Consider the following 26,359-nt stretch of genomic DNA (forward strand, 5'->3'; position numbering starts at 1 on the left):
ACAGCGCTGTGCAGATTACTTAGAGTGATATCGTGAAGCCACTGCCCAATGATAAGAACAGATATGCACTAGGCATCGATTAGGCATGGAACCAGCCTGGGCCGGTTCTGTACTGTCAGCAGGAGGCCTGGGTAGGTAAAGGGGAGAGCTGACCCCACAGGAACACATTGCTGAGAAAATGTTCTTGTGAATGTGGAGGAGGGTGAGAATAGGGACCCTGGAGGCTGAGTTAGCTCTGGGGGAGGAGGAGTGCATTTCTTTTGAGATAAGAAGAAAAAAATGTTTAGATGAGTACCTTTGTCTATAGATTCATTTTGTTGAATTTTGGGGGGTGGCATTGGTTAATAAAATTATATAGTTTGTCTATAGACTATTGACACCTTTATTTCTTTGCCTCATTTTTAACTTCGTCCCTCACTGAACAGAAAAAGAAACTCGGACAGCTAATGTTTTTCCATCAGAGCTCTCTGATATCATCCCCTACCACCTCTTCTGCACAGTTTCTTGTCACTTGTTCTCTTCTTGGCAGGTGCCTTCCCCTATTTCCTATGATAAATTCTGACATTTTTACTTTAAAAGCCCTTCACTTGACCACACAACTTCTTAGAGCATCCATCTCTCCCTCTCTCTCTCTCTCTCTCTCTCTCTCTCTCATAAAGTTCTCAAACATTAGTTACATGTAGACGATTTTTACACCACTTGCTCTGTTACCACTACACTGAGGCAGCTGAGGCCACAGATGCACTAATTATCAACTGCTGTTGGTCCCCTGTCAGTCTTCATTGATCCTAGTGTGTCAGCATTAAAATCTCCCCTCAATGTCTGAGACACTTGAATTCTCCTGTGTTTCCTCCTCTGAGTTCCTCCATCTTCTTTGCTGTCCCTCAGTTCTGACTCTGCAGCACCCCCAAATGTGACCCTCCAAAAGGTGGCCTTTAGTTCCCTGACTTTCATACGTTTGTCTCTTAGAGATTTCATTTATTGCTGCGTAAAGGCCTTTCAGACCTAATTATTTGGATTCAAATTTTCCTGAGTTCCAGCTCCAGGAAAGTTCTAGTTTTTGCTGGAAAACCTACACTGGGAAATATTTTCAGTATCACTAATTTAAAATTTCCAAAGCCAGAATATCAGAAATTCTTATAATTCCCAGGGTTGAAAGGACTTGTCTGCTTGTCTCCTTCTGTCTTTCCCCATCCCCAATATAAACACAATACAAAGCGTTCCTTTTCTTAGCTGCCCCAAATTGCTTTTCTCCTAAAAGTGAAAGTCCAGGCCAAAAATCTCAGATGCATCTTTGGCAATTCCTGGACCCTTACCTTCTGCCTCCAGTTGATTGCTAATTACACTAATTTTAGCTGCATGGTCCATTATATACACTTGTCCCTTGGCACCCTGCTGCTTTCATGCTAACATAGGCCTTTGTTATAGCTTCCCTGTATTCAAACCATGTTAAAATTGCTTAGAGATTGTTGCTCCTCTCCCTCAAACACCTTTGGTAGCTCACTATTGCTTACCAAGTTAAGTTCAAAGTCTTTAGCATGGTACTTAGGACCTTCTAAAATCCTATTCAAATGTGTAACTTTAGCTCTACACTGTTTGCCTATGCTTTCCCATGACTCTGCCTCTTTCTTCCACTTGGATTGCTCACAGTCCACCACTCTTCCTTTTTCCAGTCCTCTGTGGCCTGGCAAGGGCTCCTTGTCCTATGGGAAACCATCTCTGGTTTCCCGGGGCTCCCTCTTCTGAGACCTTTTGGCTCTTTATACCTGACTTAGGCCCATAGCAGACTCTCGTAACAGGAAAGCAGAGGTGTCACCACTTCCTTCCACTCCCAATGCCAAGCACAAGTGGCACATAAATCTTCAATAAGTAGCAAACAGTTAAGTCTGCCATCACAGTAATGTGGGCATTAGTGCATAACTCAGCCACTGGTTGGTTTCCCCTTTTCTTCCTCTACAGTGGAACCTGAGTTTAAACCAAAGTGGTCTTACAGGCAGTATTCTTCAAATTCTAGGAGAACTCTACTAAGAAAGCTATGTTCCTAGAATGTTTTTAAAAGTAATTTTTATAGTTTATATTTTTCTTCCGGGAGAAGAGTGTTTATTGTTTCTCATTGCCTTACATGCACATGTATCACATGTTGCCTATTTAGACAGCTTATGGTGAGGGACTATTTGTATTAGTATGGGTTAAGGCAACGTGGACTCATTTGAATTTGTAGTCATTTGTAAAACCTTTCATTCTATAGGTGGGGAATTGGAGGTTGAAAGAGTTGACCTTAGAATCGAGCTTAATGGTTCTCAAACTTTCCTTCCTCAGTACCCCTGAGGGAAGCAACCTGCTCTCCACAGGACAGGGGCCTCATAGTCGAGGAAGTTGACCACCCATTGAGAGTCATCTCTGGTCACTCCACATCAGCAATAAGAGAGCCCAAGCATGCGTGGGCAGCTGATAGAGGTGCCGTGACTGGAGGTCGGGCTTTGTCCCAAGCCAGTGTTTCATCACTGAAGCCGTGTGGAGGTTGCTCTGCCCCAAATGGAGAAGGTGTTACTAGTAATTGAGTGATGGGCAAAAAAACTGTCATACAGCCCATAATGGCGGGTAATACTGAGTATATATTATCTGAGGTTTAAAATGACATGTTTAAAACCACAGTCTTCAGCCACACGAACAAAATTAAACATGGTTCTTTTAGGAATGTACAGATCAATTGGAGGAGAACAGGGCTACCTCTTCCAAATACTTAATTCATTTTCAACTTTGTTGCTTTTTAGGGTCAGATGGTTGTATAATAGTTTTTTTTCTTCTTCTTTCTTCACTCTTTATCTCTGCAAGATTAAAAATTGCTTCCAGGGTTTATAAATAAGAGTTTGAGAGATTATGCTATGATCTCAAACAAGAGTTTCTAGATCTGTGAGATACAGATCAGTGTCCAGACTTACTCTGTTCTGTCCTGGCCTAGACTCCACCGTTGGATTCCCATGGCATCACTCATCCTTGCTCATTAGCAAATTAATTGCCTAATTATTTTTATGTGTGTGTGTGTGTGTGTGTGTGTGTATACATATATGAGAGACAGAGAGGCAGGCCACCAGCTGTCAGAAATACCCCTTGGAGCAATGTTACATCCTCCCCCCAAACCTGCAACTAAGCACCACCCTTAACAAAGGACCATTACTGAGAAGTTATGAATGCTGCTACGGGATTTTGCCTCACTCCCCACCCCCCCCAAATCAATTTTAAAAGCAATCGTATTCAGAAACAGAAAGATAAATGCTTACTTCTCCGCGAGCCCCAATGTTTAGGGCCAGACAGTTTAGTGTTTTCCTCACAGGTACATCATGTTTGGATTTAATTCTACACTTTTATTCTTACCTGTGCTATGTCGATATGAAAATCTGAAAACATATCAAAGAAAAATATAAAAGAGAAAGTGACTTGGAAGAAACTAGGCATTTGCTTTTGTATTTGGCAACTACGATTGAGATTGGGGTATGTTTAACAAAGTAAATCTGGACCAAGAAAAATGATCTTCATGCCAATCTTTATAAAAATCAAAATTCCTTTCTTTCAAACACCTCAGCCATTCTAATGCGTTTCGTATGTGTATTAATACTGTATTCAAGGACATGTAGTCAGAACTCATTCTGCTCTGTGCAGTGAGAGAAAGGTGATGGTCCAACACTGAGATTCCTAGTAATCTAAATATTTAACGTGTAAGTAGTTTGTAATTATTTAGAATAGATGGCTGGCGTGGATACTTGAGTCAGTTCATTTTTTCATGACGGGTGCATGGCACAAAACTGGCACCTAGATGCTCTCGTAGCTGACAGGCACAGTCCATGGGAAAGCAGCATGGTGATGATATGAAATGCTACAGTAGTTATATAGTGATACGGACGTTGTATAGCTGGCCCTGTATTTCATTAACCTGTATACTTAGTTAATGACTTTTGAATGCCTTCTGAAGGAATTACATATGAGTTTTCAGGTAATAGAGCCCCTGTCTTTTCACATTATTAATACATGCAGCCATAACATTTAAAATGGAAATATTGCCAGAGAGAAAAAACTACAGCCATTTATAATCCTCTATCAAACTAAATTTGAAGTGACATTTAAACTTTGCATAGGATAGTTAAACATTTATTTTGAAAATATTTCATGAATTATATTCCATGCTTGATAAGTTGGGAAATAGGAATACTGATTTACACTCATCTTTCAATTACTGGAAAAAACCAAAAATGTAATTGTTATAATAATTATCTTTTGAAAAAGCAAAAATTACAGTGATGAATATCAATCAAAAGTAATACGCTAGTTTAACTGAAGGAGAGGGGGGAGTGTAGGAGGAAAACAAGAATGTGGTTTGTGTATATTCCAGGAGAAAAGAATTAAGTCAAAATGAGACCTGATCCTTTCCAAGTCATTCTGTGTGCATCATACTTGAGTGTAATTTCACATGGTCCTGATGTTCCAAGTATCATTAAACATCTAGTAATCAGAACAAATGTTCTGCCAAATTCCATTTATTTTCTTAACTGTTTAAGGCATTGAGCACCCCAGATTTATAAATGTATAATTAAAATCCTGATTTAAAAAATAAACCTAGATGGGGGATTTACATTTTTCTTAATCTATGTTTACACAAAGAAGATATCTGTTTTTAAATATCACTTCAGATCTTTGTAGGCTCAAATAAATCAGTGTGATACTTTGCCAAAACTGTTTCTAAAAAAGATGGCTTTTGATGCCTTTTGGTCAGGAAGTTTTAGAATCCTCTTCATGCTCAAAAGGAAGGTTATTCTGTTTCCCTCTGTTCTCAAGAATATGAGCTTAGGTGCTGTGGATGAACTTTATCACTTGCATGCTGTCAGACCATATACACCCTCAACTGTAGATATTCCGAATGAAGCAAGCAGAACTCTAGAAACATTTGTGCCTCCTCTTAGATGGATGCATAACTGGAGATTTTTGATAAGCTTCATTGCTTACATACAGAAACTCAAAAAAGAGCCTAGCCATTATGAAGAATAAACCTGTCACCCACATTATCATGGGTGCAATTTGAAGGTTCTTTTTGTTGATCTAGGCATTTATATGACCCCTATTCTAATCATTTTGGTGTTTCTCCCAGCAAAGGAAGATTGGAAAATAACTCATAACACTTGGATGTACATGAAATAAAACATGTCTGTGGGTTCCTCAATTATTTCAAAATGGAAATATATTTGGAACTGTAAAACTTCTTGCCAATAAAAGATTATGACTGTCTTTGGTGTAGAATGTTTATTTTGACTAATTTGGGGTCAGTCCATTTGTCATCTCTCATTTGGGCCCCGTGTGTATTATAAAGTAATACAGTCTGGAGGTCTGCTGAGTGAACCAAACTCACGAGGTCTGAATGGAGGTGGACCTGGATCTTTGGACTCATGGGTGCTAGAATGTCATGAGACTAGGAAAGAGCATGGTCTTCATCAGCTATGCACTTAGCAGCTAAGACTTCACTGAGGGATAATAAAAGTAATCATACAGATCAGAGAGGTTTTAATCACACATGTAACGGGTCTTACATGGGCACTATTCCAAATTCCTTTCCTCGTCCTTCCTTTTGCTAACTGAATGCAGTAGTCATAGGCACAGTAGCTTTAGTGACTTTTAGAAGTTGGCTAGGAACATTGCTATCTGAATGCCTGCTTCGTGCCAGGCACTACTCGTGGTTCTAGGAATGCATCAGGGTACAGGGGAGACAAAAAGGTGAGTCCTCATAAAAGTGACGTGTTGAGAAGATGGCAGGAGGGAGTGAAGGTCACACGGTAAGCAGAATAATCACCAGAGCAGGAAGAGGACCAGAGTTTTATACTGTCAGAGAAGGCGAGAGAGGCCATGTTCAAGTTCAGTTGCAGAGTCCCAAAGGAGAGTGAGGAAAAATACACCAAATTGGGTAACTCAGGGAGCCATTGGTGATTTTTGTGAGCATTTTCAGTATCATGATGGTGATCTAAAAAGATTTTTGAGAAACTGAAAAAAGGGTATGGTAAAGATGCAAAGACAGTCTATGATTGGCTAACCACTATGCTGTACAACTGAAACTGATACAAAATAATATTAAATGTAAACTGTAATTTTAAAAAATTTAAAATGTTAAAAGACGCAAAGACAGTAGGTAACTGAAAATCTTTTAGAGTAATGCCTATGAGTGCATAAGGGGAGATTGTGTCTTGAGGCGGATGGTAGATTTAGGCAAGTGTTCTGGTTTTTGTGAGCAGTGGGCAGATGTAAGAAAAAAGGACTTGAGCACATTTTAGGTAAGGGCAAAAAGGTGAGAGAGGTACCTGTTAATGACTAGGTACAAATTGCTTGAGAAGAATCTTGACATAAGCATCAATGTGTCTTGTTCATGAGAGATATTGTAGCTTTTGTTTTATGATACAATGCTAGTTTATTTTCATGTTCATTCTCAGGGTACACAGGTCTACTTAATGCAGTTTATTTAGAAGAAAGGTTAACTTTTATTTAAACCACATTGTCTTCACCCTTTTTTCTTAGGCCACCATCGAAAAATACATATAAACCTATACATAAGGGACATATGGATTCTGCTAGTAGCTTCCAACTGACCATGTGCTATAAACTCGACCACTTGCTGTTAGCTGTATCCAGTGTTATATAAACTCTGCAATGTTTTTCAGTCAGAGTATTTCTTAATTTGTTCTGACTACATTATTCTGAGTTTCTTTCATCTTTGTATTAAAATATATATTAGGAAGCAAGACAGGTAATGGCAAGTCCTCATTTTACAGAATGGAGAGAACTTGCAGTTTGTAATACTGGTGAGATGGTAGGCCCCTCTGTTTTAGAGACCTGTAAGTATAGAAGGGAACTTTTAATTGCACTGCGGAACAGACTGTTCTTACAGGTGGTATATCTAACTAAGAAAAAAAATTATCAATCAATTGCAAATCCAAGGCACACTTTTAACAGAATAGTCAGATCTTTAATTTGGGGGTTGACAGGAAAACCGCTAATAACTCTTCCCGTTGGTCTGGGACTAGAAGATGTTAGGTCTTTCTTTACAGAGCCAAAAATGAGGACCTTGTATTCTTGAAAGCACTTATTGATCAACTGCTTTGAGAAAATCAGGCTCATTATAAACAATGTGATAGGAAATAGACCGCGAGAAAGAGGGAGAAATGAGACATCACAGTGTTAAGGGCAACATAACACCCTGCCTGTACCAGGAACTCTCAGTGGTCTCTCACTCCCTGGCCGTGTTCACAGAGCTGCAGTGTTAGAATGGTGCTGAATAGGGCAGTACCGTCCTAGGTCCTCACCACTAATCGATCCCGGCTCTGACCTAGAGGGAGAAAGCTCTGAAAATTGGGCCACAGAAGTGGAAATACTATAGACTTGATGAGAAAGGTTCAACTTCTTTCTTAGGGAGTTTGGACATTTGTGTCTCTTTAAGACATGGGTAATTCTTTACATATTTTTGGGACAAAATATTAAATACCCTTTTAAAATAACATTAAAACTAAGGGTTTGCAGAACGGCTGAAACACCTCCATGGATCCCTAGAAACCTGGTTTGTAACCCTCCTAATCTTTTTCTGACCTGTTTGTTTTGTAGATGAAGAAAATAACCAGAGATAAGAAGCAAATTCAAGGTCATACAGCAGTCTTATGCTGAACTAAATTGAGGCACTCTGACCACTGTTTTAGTGTTTTTTCCATTACTGGACCCAGCCTATCCAATTATAGTAGAAAGTATTTCTCCTTGGGTCTAATACTTAAAGGTTGAAGACTATACTCAATTTTGCGAGCCCTTTTCTGGCATTTTACCTTATGTCTTGTATAATGAGTGTGCCTTTTGGCTGGGGTGAGCAAATTTTGGACCCTAGCTTCCTCTAGAGGAGGCATCTTAGGCCAGAGCCCAGATCTTAGTAAAAAACACATAAACCCTTTTGTTTGTTTTCCCTGTCGATTACCCTATAATTTAAAACCCATTCAATGGCAGATTTATCAAGTGACTAATCTTTGGGAAGGCTCAAAGTGGCAAAGAGAAGGTGGTTGTGGCCTAGGCACACATCATTGGTCATTTGTTCAAATATTAAGGTAGGAAGCCAAATATTCCTTGCTTACTCATGAGAATATATTCAGGGAGGTTAGTTATGAGTGTTTGGGCCTGGCGTGTCTCGTTACTGGATGAGGAAAGCAACACAGACAACCTGAGATGTCTTTGCCAGACAAATTGACCTGTATGGTCCTTGGTTTTCTTCTTGTCAATGACAAAGTTATGTTTGAATAATAATAATAATAATAATAATAATAATAATAATAATAATAAAACCCACATAGGTCAGCTGTCTTAAAACTTAGAAATCACTCACAGATATCTCTTTTTTATTTTATTTTATTTTAATAGTTTTTTTCAATTGTATTTTTACTATTACCATTTATCCCAATACTCTCTTCCATCTCCACCCTCTCTCCCCTCCCCCCACAATCACCGTACTGTTGTTTGTGTCCAAGAGTTCTTTTCTTTTCTGCTTGATCCTTCCACTCCTCAAACCTGCCCTGTCCAGAGCTATCAGCCTGCTCTCTATCTATGAGTCTATCTCTGTTTTGCATGTTACTTCAGTTTGTCCTTTAGATTCCACACATAAATATCTCTTTTCAGCTAGAATATGAACTTCGCAAAATATGATTTTTTAAAAAATTTGTATTAAATTTATCAGGGTAATATTGATTAATAATCTTATATAAATTGCAGGCATGCAACTTTATAGTATGACATTTGTACACGCCTTTGTACACTCACCACCCAAAGCCTAGTCTCCTTCCATTACCATGTATTTGACCCCCTTTACCTTCTCTGTCTTCCCCTCACCCCCTTCTTCTCTAGTAGTCACCATTCTGTTGTCTGTGTCTATTGGTTTGGGTTTTCTTTGTTGTTGTTTGTAGGTTTGTTTTGTTTGTTCATTTGGGGTTTTTTTTGCTCGTTTTGTATTTCATATATGAGTGATGGTAGAGAGATCATAGTCTCATTTCACTGTGATATGATGAAGGCTTCTTTACAGTCTATTGGGTTTTACAACATCACTATGAAGAGTAAGCCCATATGTAGGCACTTTATCACAATCAATCTCCTGAGCCTCTTTTTGCTACTGGAGTGCTATAAAATTGGTGGAGATATGGAAACTATTTTTCTAATCAGCAATCATAGAGTCTTATGTAGAAATTTCATTTTTACATTTAATACCAGAAATAACTCAACAAGTGGTCCCTCCTTACTCCATTAAGACAGTGCTATTTAAGTGACCTAATACCAGTTTAAACTTCCTACCCTTTTTTAATTAAAAAAAAAGTTGGGAGTATGTGAAGCAAACATAATGGAGGGACTTATTTCATAGTTTCTAAAGTGATACTATTGGGCAGATGGGCATTGGCCTTAGTATGATGTACCTTCATAGAAATTCATGAGTTGAGAAAGAAACATTAGTGATTGTTGTGATTACTTGAGGAGCCTCCGTTTATCAGTGTGAAGGACAAGGATTTACCACCTGTTGCTTCTGAGAGCACATGTATTCTGGAATGGGTTGTATATACCTCATTGTACTACCTATAACTTTAGTAGTGATAATAATAATACAGCATAAAATTCCAAGTCCTCTCTTTTAATAGAGAAAGAATTAGTATGTTGGCTTATTGCCCAGAAATGTGCAGTCTTAGATTTGCTTATTAGGTTTAGAATTACTTTGTGGAAAAATGAAGTCTGAAAATCATTTCCATGGATATCTCCAGGTATACCCATTCTGTGACTTCTACAGTATTTAGTGATACTAATAACTTAAAAATAAATTGTTACTAGAACTTTCCATGAACAACAATTTTTTTTTTATTTCACAAAAATACTCTGGCTATAGTGATGTTTTGTTTTGTGTTGCAGGTAGGAACCTCAGTCCAGATTTCAAAGATTTCTTTGTTTGTTTTACCTCCCCACTACTTCCGTGAATGACTATAATTATATTTGTTTTAAAATTTATCTCTGAATATGTATAATAGCTATCATATTTCAGAAATAATTTACAGCTGCATGTGTGCTGCATGCTGAACTACTGGTGTGTTTTTAGAGCACCTCAGTGAGTCTGCTTGGCCTTGTGTGTGCTTTTGCATTCAGAGAGGGAGTTGGGACTCTGGATGATACTGTGTGTGAGTCCCCATGACGCTTTCGTGAGCAGAGCTGTATTCTAGAAACTTTCGACAGAAAGAGATATGATGAAGCCTTGGGTATAGAAATAGCATCTTATAACTAGAAGAAACCTTAGTGATTAAGTATTTTAAACCTCTTATTTTAAATATGAATAAGACGAGGATTACAGGAAGTGAAAAAATTGGCTAAGTCCAAGTATCTACTGACTGGAATGATTGGGAGCAGAATCCAGACCTTCTGACCCTCAGTCAGTGCTGCCCTCCCACTTGCCTGGGAACCAGAAAGCCTTTCAATCTATTTACTCAGTGACTCCAGTCTTTTTCCAGAAGGATAGAGAGCAAATACTTTAAAGAAAACATCTTTAATTAAAAAGTGTCACTATTTTTGTGTTGGCATTCTGATTTCCTAAACAGTGTTGAGTGGGAAGGATTAATAATCACTGAGGATCTGTGATAAAGTGCAAAGAGCACAGGACTAGGGTGAGAGATCTGAGTTTGAGTCTAGCTCATTGGCAATCTACTTAAAACCTCCCTCATCTAGGAAACAGTTACGATGCCAGCATTCTTACAGGTTATTGCTATAATTATATGCATTGCTATAATATGAATGCATTGTGAGGCATAGGCAGTATATCACACTGTTAGTCAATAATTATGAATTATTACTTTAGCCACTATCAGTTGACATCAATTCAAAATGGTAAAGTGGAAAGAGTACAGATTTTAATATCTGGTCAGGATCCAAATTTCTTTCTCATTGTACAAGTTATGGTCTTACACAAGTTAATACTTCATCTAGGACATCTGCTTTTCAGAGTGGCAAGGACTAAATGAAGTCACCCGGCACAGAGCCCTGCACACTCTCTCCACATCAGTTTCCTTTCTCTTGCTATCTTCACTGAGCATCAGCATAGCAGAAAATTACTGGAGATAACACCACTTTTACACGTGTGTAATGTAACTTTGTACTCTGGAGCGCTGCATGTATTGGGTTTTACTCCTGAGTCTACTCAAGTGCTATTTTATCTTTTAATTGCTCTTTACCCCTTCTTTTCCTGCTCTATCTCTCTGTTTCTTTATCCCTCCGAGCAAGTTCCAATTACAGCAATGTATCAGATATGCCTCATGTTTCCGAGTGTCCCTGAGATGGCCTCTTAGTCATATCACATTATGATTTATTTCTGATAAGAACAAAAAAGGTATTGATCATAGTTAATTAAAACCAGTTATTGTTAACTTGGGGGATTTTCATTAAACTTAATGGCATTCTTTTCATTAATAGAAATAGAGACTTTGGTTTTTGCATTAAGAAGTGTCAGTTAAGTAGGGAGTTATTGCAGCCTGTACAACCTTTATAAACAGAACAGAAAAGCCAGGATGCCCACACCCAAAGCCATGGAGCCACCATCGTCTTGCATTACCTATGAAGTAGGCAAGAACTGAATCCCTTCCCTTCACAGTGTTTGCTCACACTGTTTTCTGAGGCGGTGAGGGTTCATTGTGCTCCTGTGCAGTTCCTGGGAGTTGTCGTGCTCTCTCCAACCTAAGAATGTGGAATTTGGAAGAGCATGTGGAAAAGACTGACTTACTCAAGTTGTTAGCCGATAACTTCAATGGTACCGGCCCAGTCAGCCCCCTTGGGAGAGAACGTTTGTAACAACAGAATGCTAATGGATGATTTTCCATAGTGCTTGGCACCATGTTGGTATCTTTCATCAGTGGGTACTTTTCTCCTTAACAGACATGTTTGTGGGACCAGACAAGTAAAAGTCTCCCTCTGTTGCTTGGGTTTCAGTGCAGTGTGTTCCTTTGATGATATCTCTGAGCAGTGGTAATGTGGAGGATATTAAAAAATAATAAGGATTTGGTAAAGGAAGGGAGGACAGCCCCCACGGAGGCTGGGGAAATTACCTAGAGCCCAGTTCCTAATCAGATTAGAATCATAAATGTGGTTAATTCTACTAGATAGTTTATTATATTTATGGGAATGACCTTAAAGTTTACTGTAAAGAGAACACTTATCTACATGAAGTATTTTGAATTGTTAAAATTAAATATGATCGATATCAACTTTTAGAAATACCTGAACTTAAAAATAAAGCCTAGATGTTTTATCTGAACTTTCTAGGCAATAACAACTATGGAATCTCGTGGTTTATATTGTTCATGGAGCTGTCAGAGGGGAGGGGGACCAACAGGTCAGTCTCTTTTACAAATTTTGCAGAGCTGCAAGTCTAGTGAGTAATACAAAGGCAAAAGAAAGTTATAATATTGAAAGCTAAAAAATAAGTCAATCCAATAAGCATTTATGGATCACTAACTAGCCAAGCAGTGTGCAATGTTTTGGAAGTTCAAACACGAATAAGCCATGGTCCCCAACTGCCTGGAGCTTTTAGATTTGCAAGGAAGATAAACATAAATGACTCTAATGTAATGTGAACCTTGCAAGTTCTTTGGCAACAAAGTCAAAGGAAAACTTTTGTCAAGAAGAATTAAAAAAACCAAAAAACTATTAAGCCAGAAGGTTCAGTTGAGCTTGACTGAATTGTCCTTCAGGGCTCTTACTAGGTGAAAATGGAGAGAAAGGGTGTTGTAAGTAGGGAAAAGGGCATGCATAAAAGCATAAAGATGGAGTTGATTATGTGTTTGGATCTATAATGGTGCAACATAGGAAATGTATAGAGAAGTATCTGGAAAAGTCAGCAGAGGGCAGGTTTTGAAGAGCCATGGAAAGCATTTAGGCTTCTATGCAATGGAGCATGACTATTCTCAATGTTGGTAATGGAGGAATACTCCCCTCACCAGGGCCCCCCACCCCTACCAGTGATGACCTATCAGAATTAGGAAGAGGCTTTTTCAAATAACACATGTTACTTTGGAGATTCTGAAATGACCCAAGTAAAAGTCATTGCCAAAAATAATCTACCAACATTGTGGTATTATACCCTCTTGGTTGTATTTGGAGCATAATAAAGATAAGAACAGTTACTGTTGGTGTCAACTCTGGCTGCCCCTTGGAATTTCTTGGGGAGCTCTACAAATACTAGTGCAAGGGTAGCAGTATGATGATATGTGGGAATGGTCCTTCCCATCAGTATTTTTTTTTACAAAGTTGTCTTGGTATTTCTAATAAGAGCCACTATATTAGACAGAGAATAATAGTGCCAGTGAAGGAAAAGGATTATTGAAACAGAATGGTTTCATTGGGATTGCCCTCTAAAACATTGTGAACTTGAATGTTGCCTAGGAGATGGTTATAAATTAACAGACTATTGTAGGTAGGAAGAGGATGTAATTAAAAAGGAAAGAAATAGAAGTAATCAAGTTAAGAGTAAAGGAAGGTAGATAAGACCCGGATGGGTAAAAACTGGTGGGTAAAAACTTGGGAAAGACTGGAAAGACATAAAACCTCAGTACCCATCTCCTTTCAAATTGTATATTGGGACAAATGCAGAAAAACAGATATTTAGCAGAGGGGGTCAGGGAGAGGGAAACCCACAATGCTCTATGTGTCCTAAAGAACATTTATCTAAAAATGATGGAAGGTTTGTAACCGTTTGTCTGCTGTGTACAAACACCATGTCCAATGTGAAAGTAAAGGACACTGAGAAGACAGTCAGCAGGGTTTAAAAGCATTGTGTTCCCTTGACCCAGCCTTAGCTGCAATTTTGGCTGTAAGAACCTGGACTTGGCATTTTATGAAGATTCCCAGGATCCCAGGCAAACATTATCCAGCAGTACATGCTTATCCAACAGAAAGTTCTACACTCTGTGTTTGGTTCACCAAATCATTAACAGTCCTTCCAGCTATGGCTGTAGACACAGGATGGGAAATGGCACATGGTTTCCATGTGCAATGTAGAAATGGCATCTAACAGGAAGTAGAGTGAAAAATGGGGTTACTTACACACAACTTTCCCAAAGGCTCAATTCATAGTGTGTGTGGACTCAAGATTCTTCATTTGTAACAGAGCCATGCACAATTACAATAATTGATAGGATATGGACAGATACAGAATGAATGAGGTGCTTATTACTTTAATCACTTTGAATTACTATGTCATGCTGAGCTCTGAACACAACCAAGACAAAATCAGAGTGATCAAAGGGATTTTGAAACAGGGAAGGGCAAAGGTAAGGTATTTCTTTATGTGGGCCATTTAAATTTTAATGGTCAGAAGGGTTTCTAACTATAATCTCAGCATATTGATAAGGAATTCATGGAGATTCAGCATTTCCTTCTTATTTGGTAATTCTTCCTATCAGTGAATACAGTTTGTAAGGAAGCCATTCATGAGGTCTGTGCTTGATAATCTGCCCCCTACCTTGGGTGGTTGTGGCAGAGGGGTACTGAGAGAGGACACCATTTGCAAAGGCTCAGATGCACAAAGAAGCATGGTCCTAGGAAAAGCAAGATGTTATGTAAGACTAGTCTAGGACGTATCGGAGGAAGGGGCAGGTGCCAAAAGTGGAGAAAGTTGGCAGAAAATGAATTGGAAGAGCTTTCAGTGTGTTCTTACTAAAAGGTTTTCAGTGTCAGTCTATAAATAATGGCCAATTATTGAAGGGATTTTAAGGAATAAAGACCTTTTTTCCCTTTTTTCTCAAAATTTTTTTTATTTTAATCATTGTTCAAGTACAGTTTTCTCCCTTTTACTCCCATTCCAGCCGACCCACCCATCCCTCCCCACTTCCCTCCTGTTACCACCATCCCCCTAGCTTTTGTCCATGTGTCCTTTAAATTTGTTCCTGTAAACCCTACCCATTCTCCCCTGAAATTCCCTCTTCTCTCCTCTCTGGTCACTGTCAGTTTGTCCTCTATTTCAGTGTCTTTGGTTATATTTTGCTTGTTTCTAGAACCAATGTGGGCAAACCAGAATGGGAGAAATGAATTACATGGCTCTTGCCATTGTCCAGGTGAAGCGGACTCCATGGAAAGCTGAGGCACTGGGGATGGAAGGAAAGGAATGAATCAGAGAAATTAATGTAACGCATTGATAAGTAACATGTTGGGAATGAGAGAGAAAAAGGGACTCAACGTGGCGTCCAAGCTTCTGGGTGTGATGATTGGGAGGATAATGGCGCCATTAACTGCAATAAGGGATTTCAGGGGGACAGCCTGGGGTTTGGCAAAGATGACTTTGTTTTTGGGTGTGTTCAGTCTGAAATGCCTGGTTAAATATGCAGGTAGACCAGTCTAGAGGAGAGCTGGCATCACAGTTTGAAGGTAACAATTTGGAAGTGACAGTTTATAGTAAGTGTCATTTCATATAAGTACACAAGATGACCCAGAAGGACTGTGGTTTGAGAGGGATAAAATGGCAAGGAGGATGCCTGGTGAACAGCATTTAAGGGATGAATGGAGGGCGAGGAGCCAACAGATTGACCAGAGAGTGCCCAGAAGTGGAAGGAAAATGGGGCTGGGTAGAGAGGGTATATCAGTAGTTTAGGGAAGCAGAGAGTATTTCAAGGCATGGGTAGTAGTCACCTTTACAAAGCCACTGAAAAGTGCTGACTGAATGTAACACTCAAATTGTGTAGTTACAGGAAGACAATAGGGGCAGAAGCCAACTGCAGTTGGCTGAAAGGAGGATGGCTACACAACTAGATAAAGCAAGAGTTCTGTGCTTTTTTCCCCCCAAAAAACCTCTCCTGTGATGAAAAAGAGGTAGGGTGAGAAAGAAAGGCTGACATCTAGAAGGGATTAAAGAAGGATTTAGATATCTTTGTTTTTGCTTTAAATGGATAGAATGTACTGCTGGGGAACGTGCTGAGAGTCTAAGCAAGTTGATATGGCCACAGGCCTCTGATCCGTGCCACAGCAATGGGATGATAATAATGATAGCAAGCCATTATAGCACTCTCTAGATGTCATTTTACATACGAGGTCTGTCCAGAAGGTATCCAGCCATGTAATATGAAAAATAGAAGCATTTATTGAAGAAGATACAGGTATAGGAAACATTGTACACAGGACAATGAGACCTCAGTTCCCTTCTAAGCAGGCACCTTGGGACCTCACGCAGTTCCAGTCGTGGTCAGCTGCCCCATCATATTTTCCTGAATCTCATCAATGGTCTGAAATCTCTTCTCTTTCAAAGGTGATTTTAGGTTTGGGAAAAGCCAAAAGTCTCAGGGCACCAAATCTGGGCTGAAGAAGGGCTGAGTCACCTGGGTGATTTGATGTTTCACCAAAAAACTGTGCATGAGACACGATGATGCGTGAGCAGGTGTATCGTCGTGATGAAGCTGCCAATTACCAGTTGACCATAGTTGCAGCCTTCTGAATCATCTGAATACTTTCTATGTAGGAATGTTGAAGCTTAATACAAAATTTGATGCAGATTTATCACTCTACTCACTTAGTCATTTTGAATGCGAAGGCCAAACAGTACACATGCTCACTCAATGGTGTCTACCAACTCCACTGACTAGTACAGTGAAGTTGTCATTGTTCATGCATGTGCATTCCAGTCCACTCTCCTTAGCTGCTATGTTACATTGATGTCCCGAAAACTTATATTAACAATGGCTGGACTTTTTCCAGAAAGTCATATATGAACTCATCCTGCTTCTCATAACTGCCTTGTGATATGAATTCTGTTATCACCCCCATTTTACTTATGAAAAAATTGAGGTACACAGTGCTATAATAATGTTCCCAATTTGTGTGCTACACTCTACACTAAACAAATGCATTACAGAGCCACTAAAATGGTCTGTAAAAATGGTGTTCAGGTGTCTCCTTCGCTTCAGTGGGTTCAGAAGGTGGTTGGTTGCATGGAAAGCGGGAGAGGTCGGGCCAGGCCACTGATGTAGTTATGAGCCAGCTGTGCCACCAAGGGGAAGTTTCTCTGTGGAGCATATCTGCACAACTTTTTCACATTACTAAGAAGCTGAAGATTGAGTAAAGTTCTTGGCTCATCAGTATTATTTGATACTTAACTTTGTTGGAGGAAGTTACTGGGAATAACAAACAAGAGTTAATTAGCTATGGTCCCAGTCAGTGTGGCTCAATTGTTTGGGCGTTGTCCTGTGAACAGAAAGAATTTCGGTTGGATTCCTGGTCAGGGTACTTGCCTGGGTTGCAGGTTTGGTCCTCCGGCCTGCATACAAAAGGCAACTAATCAATGTTTCTCTTTCACATCAATGTTTCTCATCCTCTCTTTCTCCCTCCCTCCCCCTCTCTCTAAGATCAAAAATAAAATAAGGTATTTTAAAAGAAGAGTTGGTTAGCTGTGACAGAATGGAACTAGTCGCTAAAATGAAATGGTGCAGGTAATTCAGGGTGAGAATCAGAGCTGGGATATGGGTGGAGGTGGGCAGGAGAGGGAGAGGGAGATGGGTAGGATGTTGAAACAAAGATTATCTTGATCACATAGTTGAGTGAAGCTTGAAATTACTCTCAGGCATTTGGTGGAAGAACTCATGAAAGATTGGCCAATTGTTTGTATTTGTGGTACATTGTTTATCCTGGCTGCTTCAGTGTTTCCTAGTTTGTGCCCATCACCCAACAAAGGAGGCATTATATGGAAATTTTTAGGAATTAGAGATCTGTTAGTCTCTCACTGTAATCTTGTCATGATCAACAGTAATGAACAGTAACATTTATTCAGAATTTACTGTGTCAGGCATAATGCCTACTGCTTTATAGGAAGTGTCTCATTTTATCTTTATAAAAACCCTAGAGGTGGTTCACTATTATCCTGACTTTATACTTGAGGAAACTTGAGCTTGAAAACACAAAATTTCCTGCCCAAGATTATCGAGCTAGCAAATAGCTAAGCCAGGATGTGAACCAGGTAGCATGAATCCAGAACTCAGGTGCTGAACACCTCTGTGCTATATGAGAACAGATGGTGACCTGAACTTGCTAATTCTTCCAAGGTTGAATTGGGGCTGCCGTGTCCACATATGAGAAAGTCAACTTTACAAAACCCTTGTCTCTAATTCTACTGACCATAGTTATTTGGGGGTTGATTCATGGAGGAAAAGGCAAACCCAGGAAAAATATCATTAGAAGTATCTTTTTTTTTTTAAGGAAGTGCATTTTTTAAAGATTTTATTTATTTATTTATTTATTAGAGAGGAAAGGGAGGGAGATAGAGAGAGAGAGAGAAACATCAATGTGCAGTTGCTGGGGGCCATGGCCTGCAACCCAGGAATGTGCCCTAACTGAGAATCGAACCTGCGATGCTTTGGTTCGCAGCCCACGCTCAATCCACTGAGCTACGCCAGCCAGGACCTAGAAGTATTTTAATGAAAGTAGAAAATCTTTCTATGTCTTCTTTGCCTTTCTTGACTAGGCTGTTAAAAGTATTTCTTTACCTTTTCAATGCAAAATTGATCTGCACTTGGTATACATGTTGGTGTTCTAGATGTCTGTGGGCTGAGATTATAGTAAAGAAAGCTTTGTTAGCCATAAGGAAGGCTCTTGGGACAGTGACTCAATATGTAACTATTGCAATGGATGATATTTATCCATCCATCTCTTCAGTACTGTGTACCTGCTGTGCTGACTTCTGGGACACAGACATTAAGGCAGACCCTGTCCCTGTTTCATCTTGTGCAGTTTACAATCTGATGGGGGAGGCAGAAATTAACTAATTCACTGGGAATATTTAATTACTGTTAATTGGATTTTGGGAACTCTAATAAAATTGTACATTTGATTGCTTCCCAGTTAACTGCAATAGGCTGACTGGAAATGGACTTATAATAACTGGGAACATGCCAGCTCTGCCAATAAGTATAAAACCATTGACTTGAGGCATTGAAATAATTGAAAATATAAGTATTAAAAAGACTGTCATAAAATAGAGCTTAAAGTGCTGGATATGTAGGAGAGAAAAATAGCACATCTTTATATTCTCATTTTATATTCATTTATGTTGATTATTACTATATTATGAATGATTGTTAAAGACACAAATACCATGGGAATTTTGGTGTGGAAACTTTTTAAAAAAATACATGTAGATCATAGCTTCTCCTTGTACCTTTTGTTTCTGCTGTGTCAACTGGGAAACCCCATAAAGGAGACATTCTAAGGAAGTCTGTGAGAATAGCAGCTCCAAGCCAGAAGGATCGCCAAATCTAATTTTTTCTCAAAATATTTTGTTTTTCCAAACCACGTCCAAAAGTAATAAAAGGTATACTCAAGCATATTCAAACATTTATTAAAAATTTTGTCTTACATTTGATATTAAAACCAGGTGAGAAAGTTCTTAGATGACAGTTTTACTATAAGCCTTAATCCATCGTAATTATCCCCCATGAGTTCATATTTGATGAAATTCTGCCTCTAGTCCAGCTGTTTAGTCCTTGGAAAATTCATAAAGTCAAGTTTATACCTTGTTGGAGTCTCAAAAGAACATCTCTGTATTTGCCTGCATTGCTGTGAGCTATACTCTGGTGGCATAAGGATGGTATTGAATTTTTATTTCTATTTGTTTTGATAAACACTTTACTTTCTTCCCCACTGATATCTCTACAGGCTCAGTTTGAACTTCAGGCCTTTCATATCCGGGGTGAGCATGCAGTGATAACAGCGAGACTAGAAGAAACCATTGACAATCTCAAGCATGAGCTAGAACACCGAATGTGGGGAGGAGGTGGAGAGATGAAAGATGTGTGTATCTCCACCAGCGATGACTGCCCTCCAAAGACCTACAGAAACGTGTGCATCCAGACAGACAGAGAGACTTTCCTCAAACCCTGCGAAGGTGAAGGCAAGACAACCAGAAGCAACCAAATAATACCCAAAAAGCTGAATATCTCCTCTTTAAGCCAGCTTTCTCCCACAAATGACAACAAAGATATCCATGTACCACTTCAATCTGTAGAAGGCATCTCATCAAGTCAGGAGAATGCACCCCCTCTCCCTCTGGCACCACCCCTATCAGCAACCATCCCTCCCCCACCTCCCCTCCCACCTGCACTTGGACCTTTGCCACCAGCACCTCTGAGTACTGGGCCACCACCACCTCCGCCACCTCCTTTGCCTCCAAGTGCTGGACCTCCCCCTCCTCCTCCCCCACCACCACTTCCTAACTCATTTGCTCTGCCCAACAGTGGGGGGCCTCCACCTGCTCCAACACCCCCAGGACTTGTACCCCCACCTCCCCCTGGCCTCTTCTTTGGAGTCGGCCCTTCTTCTAGCCAATGTCCTCGGAAGCCAGCCATTGAGCCCAGCTGTCCCATGAAACCTCTGTACTGGACTAGAATACAAATAAGTGATAAGAGGTAAGCTCAACTCCCCTGGCTCATTTTCAGCTTGTGAGTTCCTAGAATTTTGCACAGGTGATATTTTATTCTTACCAGTTTAGTATCTATCTGTGTAGTGTAGTGCTCATTCTCAAGTGTGGTACAGTGAATGCCTTGGATAGACAAAGTTGGAGTATTTTAGGTGGAAGGTCTCTCTCTGCCACGTCTTGTCTGTATTTTCTGTGGATTGATTCTGGGAGAAATGACATGTTAGGAGCCAGACCACTGTCTAGGATAAATGGTCATTTTATAAACTAGAGAAGAGCCCAGGTCTAAGTTAAAGCCTTCTGCAATAGTTCTGCAATTAGCGAGTGATCATACAAACATTGAGCCTGACTTCTATACTGTAGGTTCCCTGAAGATTTTTAGAATATCCATCTTGTCTTTAGATAGTATTATCAGCCTTGTGATCTGGTTTCTAACAGGTATGTGTAATTTTTCATTTTTTATTAAAAGAGCAAGACATAGCTGAGTCATTAGCTCTTCATGTCCAAGGGAAGTCTAAGAATAGAAACTCTGCTTAAACTCTGGTTTCCCCAACTGCCCAGCGCCTTCACATCTTCTGCTGCATTGCCCGTCAGAGAGAGTGCTAGAGTGTGAACAGCTAAAAGGCACCTTCCGTTTGTAAAGCTTCTTAGGCTGGGTCTGTAAGGCAGGAATATATGATTGTTTGGAAACTTCAACCAAACAAATTTGGATAGGATTTCTTCCGCCTTATTTTGGAGCCTGACAAAAGGATAACGGGAGATGCTGTTGCTTCTTGACTACTCTCTAGGTTTGAAGTTCATTTCTTTGCAAAGACTAGAGGATATGGAACACATTTTTAGAGTTAAGTTTTTGAACTTATGCACAAATCCATATACGGTGATGAGTTTTTCAGTTTAGATAACATTTTACTTGGAGAAGTCAGGGAATTGAACAAGATAACATGCCATTCACAATTATAAAGTAACTGGAAATCAGTGTAGGGGGATTAAAATTAAATATATTGTGAACTAAGTTGATTATGTACTTCATATCGGCCCCTTTCCTCTTCCTCTCTCTCTCTCTGTCTGTCACACACACACACACACACACACACACACACACACACACACAGGGGAGATCAAGAGTTTATATACGAGAAAAATCCTGATAATTTTAAAAATGTTGATGCTTTGTAATTTTCCAAAGAATGGTTAGAAAAATATGAGAAGACCCTGAAATAGCTCCTACCATTAACTAAAACACCAGCATTCCCCTTTTCCCATTCAAGACTCAGATGACATTTCCCTCATTACTGTCCTGAAATTAAAGTGCAGCCTCTCAGGGTGATGAATCCCACCTGTTCGGGCAGCACACGTTGCTGTCCATACCTGTCTTACTGACCTGCCTCCACCTCATTCCCCACAGGCTTTATGAGCAGCCAGTATCACAGACTATACCAAGGGTATTACAGTGCCCCTGGGAGATATGGGCCCTTTGCCCAATGTTCAGAGGGGGACAAAGTCAAGCTGGAGTCTGTGTTTTTCCTTCCTCATGTAGTTGGCCATTTTGAGAAAGAAAACAATTGAATGTGCAAGCTCTTTCTTATTAGTTTTACCATAAATTTAGGGCTTAAGTTTTGAGCATAATGAGATGTAGATGAATGTATGAACTTTCCTGACCTGGGACATTAGGAGAGTCCTCCTTGGTGAACATGTCACCCTTGACCCTGACTTTGGAGAACCGGGAGGCCCCCGCTGCAATGCGTGAAGACTGCAGTATGAGCCCTGCCTGCTGCACCGCACATCCCATTTCCTACTGTGGGTCCCTCCTGATGTTTTGTCCTAAGGGCATGACTACTTGTTTGAAGCTAAAATGGTCTGAAAATTCTGTGTAGTATGTATTTATGGACAAAAGTAAAGTTATTTGGGATGTGCTCTTTAAAGTAGATGAAATGTATTTTAATGTTTTGTACAGCTGGATGTGGTAAGCACTTTGTATATTGTACACATGAAAAATTTTGGTCTTGGTCTCCTGGGGAACTGGGAGTAAAATGTGAACTTTTTCCACTATATTCACACTGCTTCTCATCCACCTAAATTGCTTTTCACTACTAACATGAACTGATTTTTAACTTCTGCCATTTTGCTTCTTTTGGTCTGTTTTCTGGTTTCTAGAACAAGAAAGAGACATTTAGTTAAAGAAGAATAAACCATCATCTCTCTACTTCTTCATCTTCCTAATAAATATCTATCTTCATCATCTTCTTTTCCCACTTCCTTTCCTCCCCCTCCTCCACCTGCCCCTTCCCCACTGCTTTTTCCTTCTTCCTCCTGCCTTCTTCTTTTGAACTACAATTATATGTTCAGTGGTCAGAAAAGAGCTGACCATGAGTGCAGATGGTCCATTGTAAGTGAGTTCTTGTTACTGACCCACAAAATGCCAGGTACCCCCAACTCACTGAGAGGTATATTTCAGTCTTTTATTTATTATTGGAAGTGTATTTTCCTGTAGAAACAGTGTTGTAAATGGTGACAAAGTGCTCACCCTGCCTGCCAGACCTAATGTGCCCCAGACTATGAGTTACAGCGCTAGTCATACTGGCCTGACCTCAGAGTTTTTGGAGCTGGGCCAAGCCATGCAGGTACAGGAGATGATGCGGATGAACCTAAACAGTCTGCCTTGTGCGCCATCTCACCTCCTTTTAAGCATCCCCTCCTCAGCTTCCCAGAACCTTCGTGAGGCTCAAAGTAGTGTTACAGAACAAACAAGGGGGGGCCTGGGACGATATACTATTATTGAAAGAAGGCCCCGGGTCCGTTATGTCTGCTGTCCTAGGAAAGATGTCTCTCAATGCCAGAGATTCGTGAAAAGGAAAGGAAATGTTTATTTAATGCTGTACTAACTTAAAGTAGTGACCTAATATCTTTATCAAAAAATCCTAAAGTCCCTAAAAACACCCACAAACACACAGTCCTTCCTTCCTTCCCCCTTTGCCCAGTCCAGAGTACCGTATCTCAGGAAAGGAAATAGAAGTCCATGGCTCAGGCAGTCCTCTGGTTCTTCTCAGTTAGTAATCCCTCTCCACTGGGAGACCTCCCTGGGTTCCTGGCACCCTCGGCTGAGTCGCCAGAATCTCTGCTAAAACCAGGTGGTGGTTCCCCCTTCTAAAGCTGTGGGGGTCCCCACTCTGGCACAGGCACGTGGTCCTCTCTCCCAGGGCCATGGGAGTCCCCACTCTGCCAGGCCACGTGGTTCTCTCTCTCAAGGCTGTGGGAGTCTCCACTCTGTCAAGTCCGCGTGGTTCTCTCCCAATGGCTGCCGTGTCTGGGTTTAAATCCCCTGTGCCAATCTTCTTCTGCAGCCCCATTTCCGACTCCTCCTACACTTGGGCACACTTGCCCTCAATCTGCTGTTTTCTCCAGCTTTTCTGGTTGCCATCGTGGGTCTGGGCAGGTGTCACCCCATGTCATGGAGCCAATCTTCTCCCAGCTCCCACACAGGTGCTGTAACTCAGGGGACCTGCCTCTGAGGTCCCATCTTGGGGGGGAGGTCCCTTTCCATCCCCCTGGCCTTGAGCATGGCCATAGCTATTTAGCATATCTAAGAAACCAGCCAAAGGCTATAGGTATGCTAAATGACCATGCCATGGATTAGCTGCAAAGCTGCCCTGCATGTTCTTGCTCTGTGTGCCCCTTCCCCCAACTCATACCTGTGGGGAAAGGGGTGAAGACACCTTAAAATCTCCTGGACACCTTGAGTTCTGGACCCCATTTCAAATGCCTATTTGGGGTCCCCCCTCTTGGCTGCACCCTGTAACAGTAGTAGCACTTAAACAGCCACTGCTCCAAAATTCCCTGCTTCTCTTCTCCCATCAAGAGCCCCTTCCTGAGTGCAGGCGAGATAAGCACTTAACACTACTCATGCTCGTGTTTCAAATTCAAGTTGAGTGGCAGAGGTGGATGGCTGAGGAAGGAACACATAGATGGGTGGGCTTCACTGAAAAGGGTCTAGCCCATGGGTGATGATTTTACAGGTATGTATTATACTGTGATATGTTATAACTCACATGTTACATAAATATTCCTAAATGGCTCAAGTATTATATTAGAAAAATGATAATTTAACAAAAAAATGAAGAGAAACGAATGAGGCAGAACCAAAATGGCATATTTCATGGAAGAGGCAGACACATAGCAAATGTGAACACGTGCATCTGAAAAGCCAGTGTCCCAACTATTTTGAATATGAAAATCACCTTCTAGTGTCAAAACCTTTTGTGGACCACTTTACACAATACTAGAGTAAAAGTTTTCATTGACTGAGAAAATATGCATTGAAACAATACATATTTTTCAGGTACATACTTTCAGGTAAGAGCTTATAGATGTTATGGATTATAACATACAGTATGTTTGAAAGGCAATACATGTATAGACAAGACATTATTCTTCTCTCTTTGCATTAAAAGTGTTTAAAAATTAGATTAGGAGCTAAGTTAAGAAAGTGGACATTAGGGAGGAAATGTGTCCTGACTGAAGGACGCCTGAGTAACAACTCACCTAAATCGGCTCTCTGAGCCAGCTCTCCGGTACTGGATTTTCCATGCCTTCTTCCCTGTCTTTGTGTCAAAACTAGGGTGGCCCTGTTTTTTTGAAAACAAAAGAAAACCATTTTCCCATGACTGCTTTAGGTGAAATCCCAGGGAGGGCTGTTGCAATGGAGTTTTTTGGTTTGTTTTTATTTTTAATACTGTTGTTGGGGTGGGTATTATAACTCAAGTTTTTCTAAATGAGCACCACTCACTCACATCTTGTGGGTCCTGGACTGAGCTGACCAGAAAACTGTATTTAATACCAGTGGAAGAAATCCAAAGGGAGGTAAACTTCATTTTCAGGCTACAGTGTCTAATGCCCCTTTTTTATTATAAATTCTTTTATTACAAAATCATAATCATGTAATTCTGTAACATAATTTCACACTCAAGCACACCACATGACATTTAGGTAAAACATTCAAATTAAAACTATAAATTATTACACCCATATTATTACCCTACCAAACACATTCAAGCAGATGTTACTTCTGCTAGACCCTATATTTAAGAATTAAATCCCGCCCTGGCTGGTGTAGCTCAGTGGATTGAGCACGGGCTGTGAACCAAAGTGTCGCAGGTTCAATTCCCAGTCAGGGTACATGCCTGGGGTGCAGGCTGTGACCCCCAGCAACCACACATTGATGCTTCTCTCTCTCTTTCTCTCTCTCTCTCTCTCTCTTTCTCTCTCCCTCCCTTCCCTCTCTAAAAATAAATAAATAAATAAAATCTTAAAAAAAAAAAAAAGAATTAAATCCCATCATTGTCTCAAGATCAGTTATCTCTTTAGCCTTTACTAATGCCCGTGTTTATCCATCATGGGAACCCCACAGACTGAGGGAGAAGCAGCTCACAGGGCCGCAGCACTCTGAATCCCAGGATTTCTGCTCCCATAAAGTTAGTCTGTCTCTCTCTCTCTGATTTTATTTAATGTCCATTCTGTTTTGGAAATGTGTTCTGTTTTGCTTTAATGCTGCATATCACATTTTGACTTAAAAAACTGTGTAATACTAAACGCTTTTCCAAACTGTACTAAGGATGTGTGCGTGCATATGCGCATGTTTTTTTTTAATTAAGATTTTTATCAACAGGTGCTTTCAGTTGGTTGACTTTTTTTGAAAAAATCAGGTTGTAAACTTTTATTATTCTTTAATGAGTTAAAAAATGAATTAGAAATTTTATTGTATTCTGTTCTCTTATGTTTTGGTTGTTACATTTAACTTCTCATTTTCTCTTTTAAGCCAAAGCGCTACACCAACCTTGTGGGATTCTTTAGAAGAACCTGATATTCGGGATACTAGTGAATTTGAGTATTTATTCT

At 40.1% G+C, this 26,359-nt stretch overlaps 1 protein-coding gene across 1 annotated transcript in view; it reads left to right on the plus strand.

Moving 5' to 3' along the window:
* The window catches only part of FMN1 (formin 1), a 236,738-nt gene that overhangs the window by 59,911 nt on the left and 150,468 nt on the right, over positions 1-26,359 (plus strand). Inside the window, exons 4-5 of the mRNA XM_036017210.1 lie at positions 19,711-20,459; positions 26,280-26,352. Of these exons, the coding sequence (XP_035873103.1) occupies positions 19,711-20,459; positions 26,280-26,352 (822 nt within the window). The remainder of the gene's footprint in view (positions 1-19,710; positions 20,460-26,279; positions 26,353-26,359) is intronic.

The sequence above is a fragment of the Phyllostomus discolor genome, chromosome 1 (genome assembly GCF_004126475.2).
Source record: "Phyllostomus discolor isolate MPI-MPIP mPhyDis1 chromosome 1, mPhyDis1.pri.v3, whole genome shotgun sequence".
NCBI classification, from domain to species: domain Eukaryota; kingdom Metazoa; phylum Chordata; class Mammalia; order Chiroptera; family Phyllostomidae; genus Phyllostomus; species Phyllostomus discolor.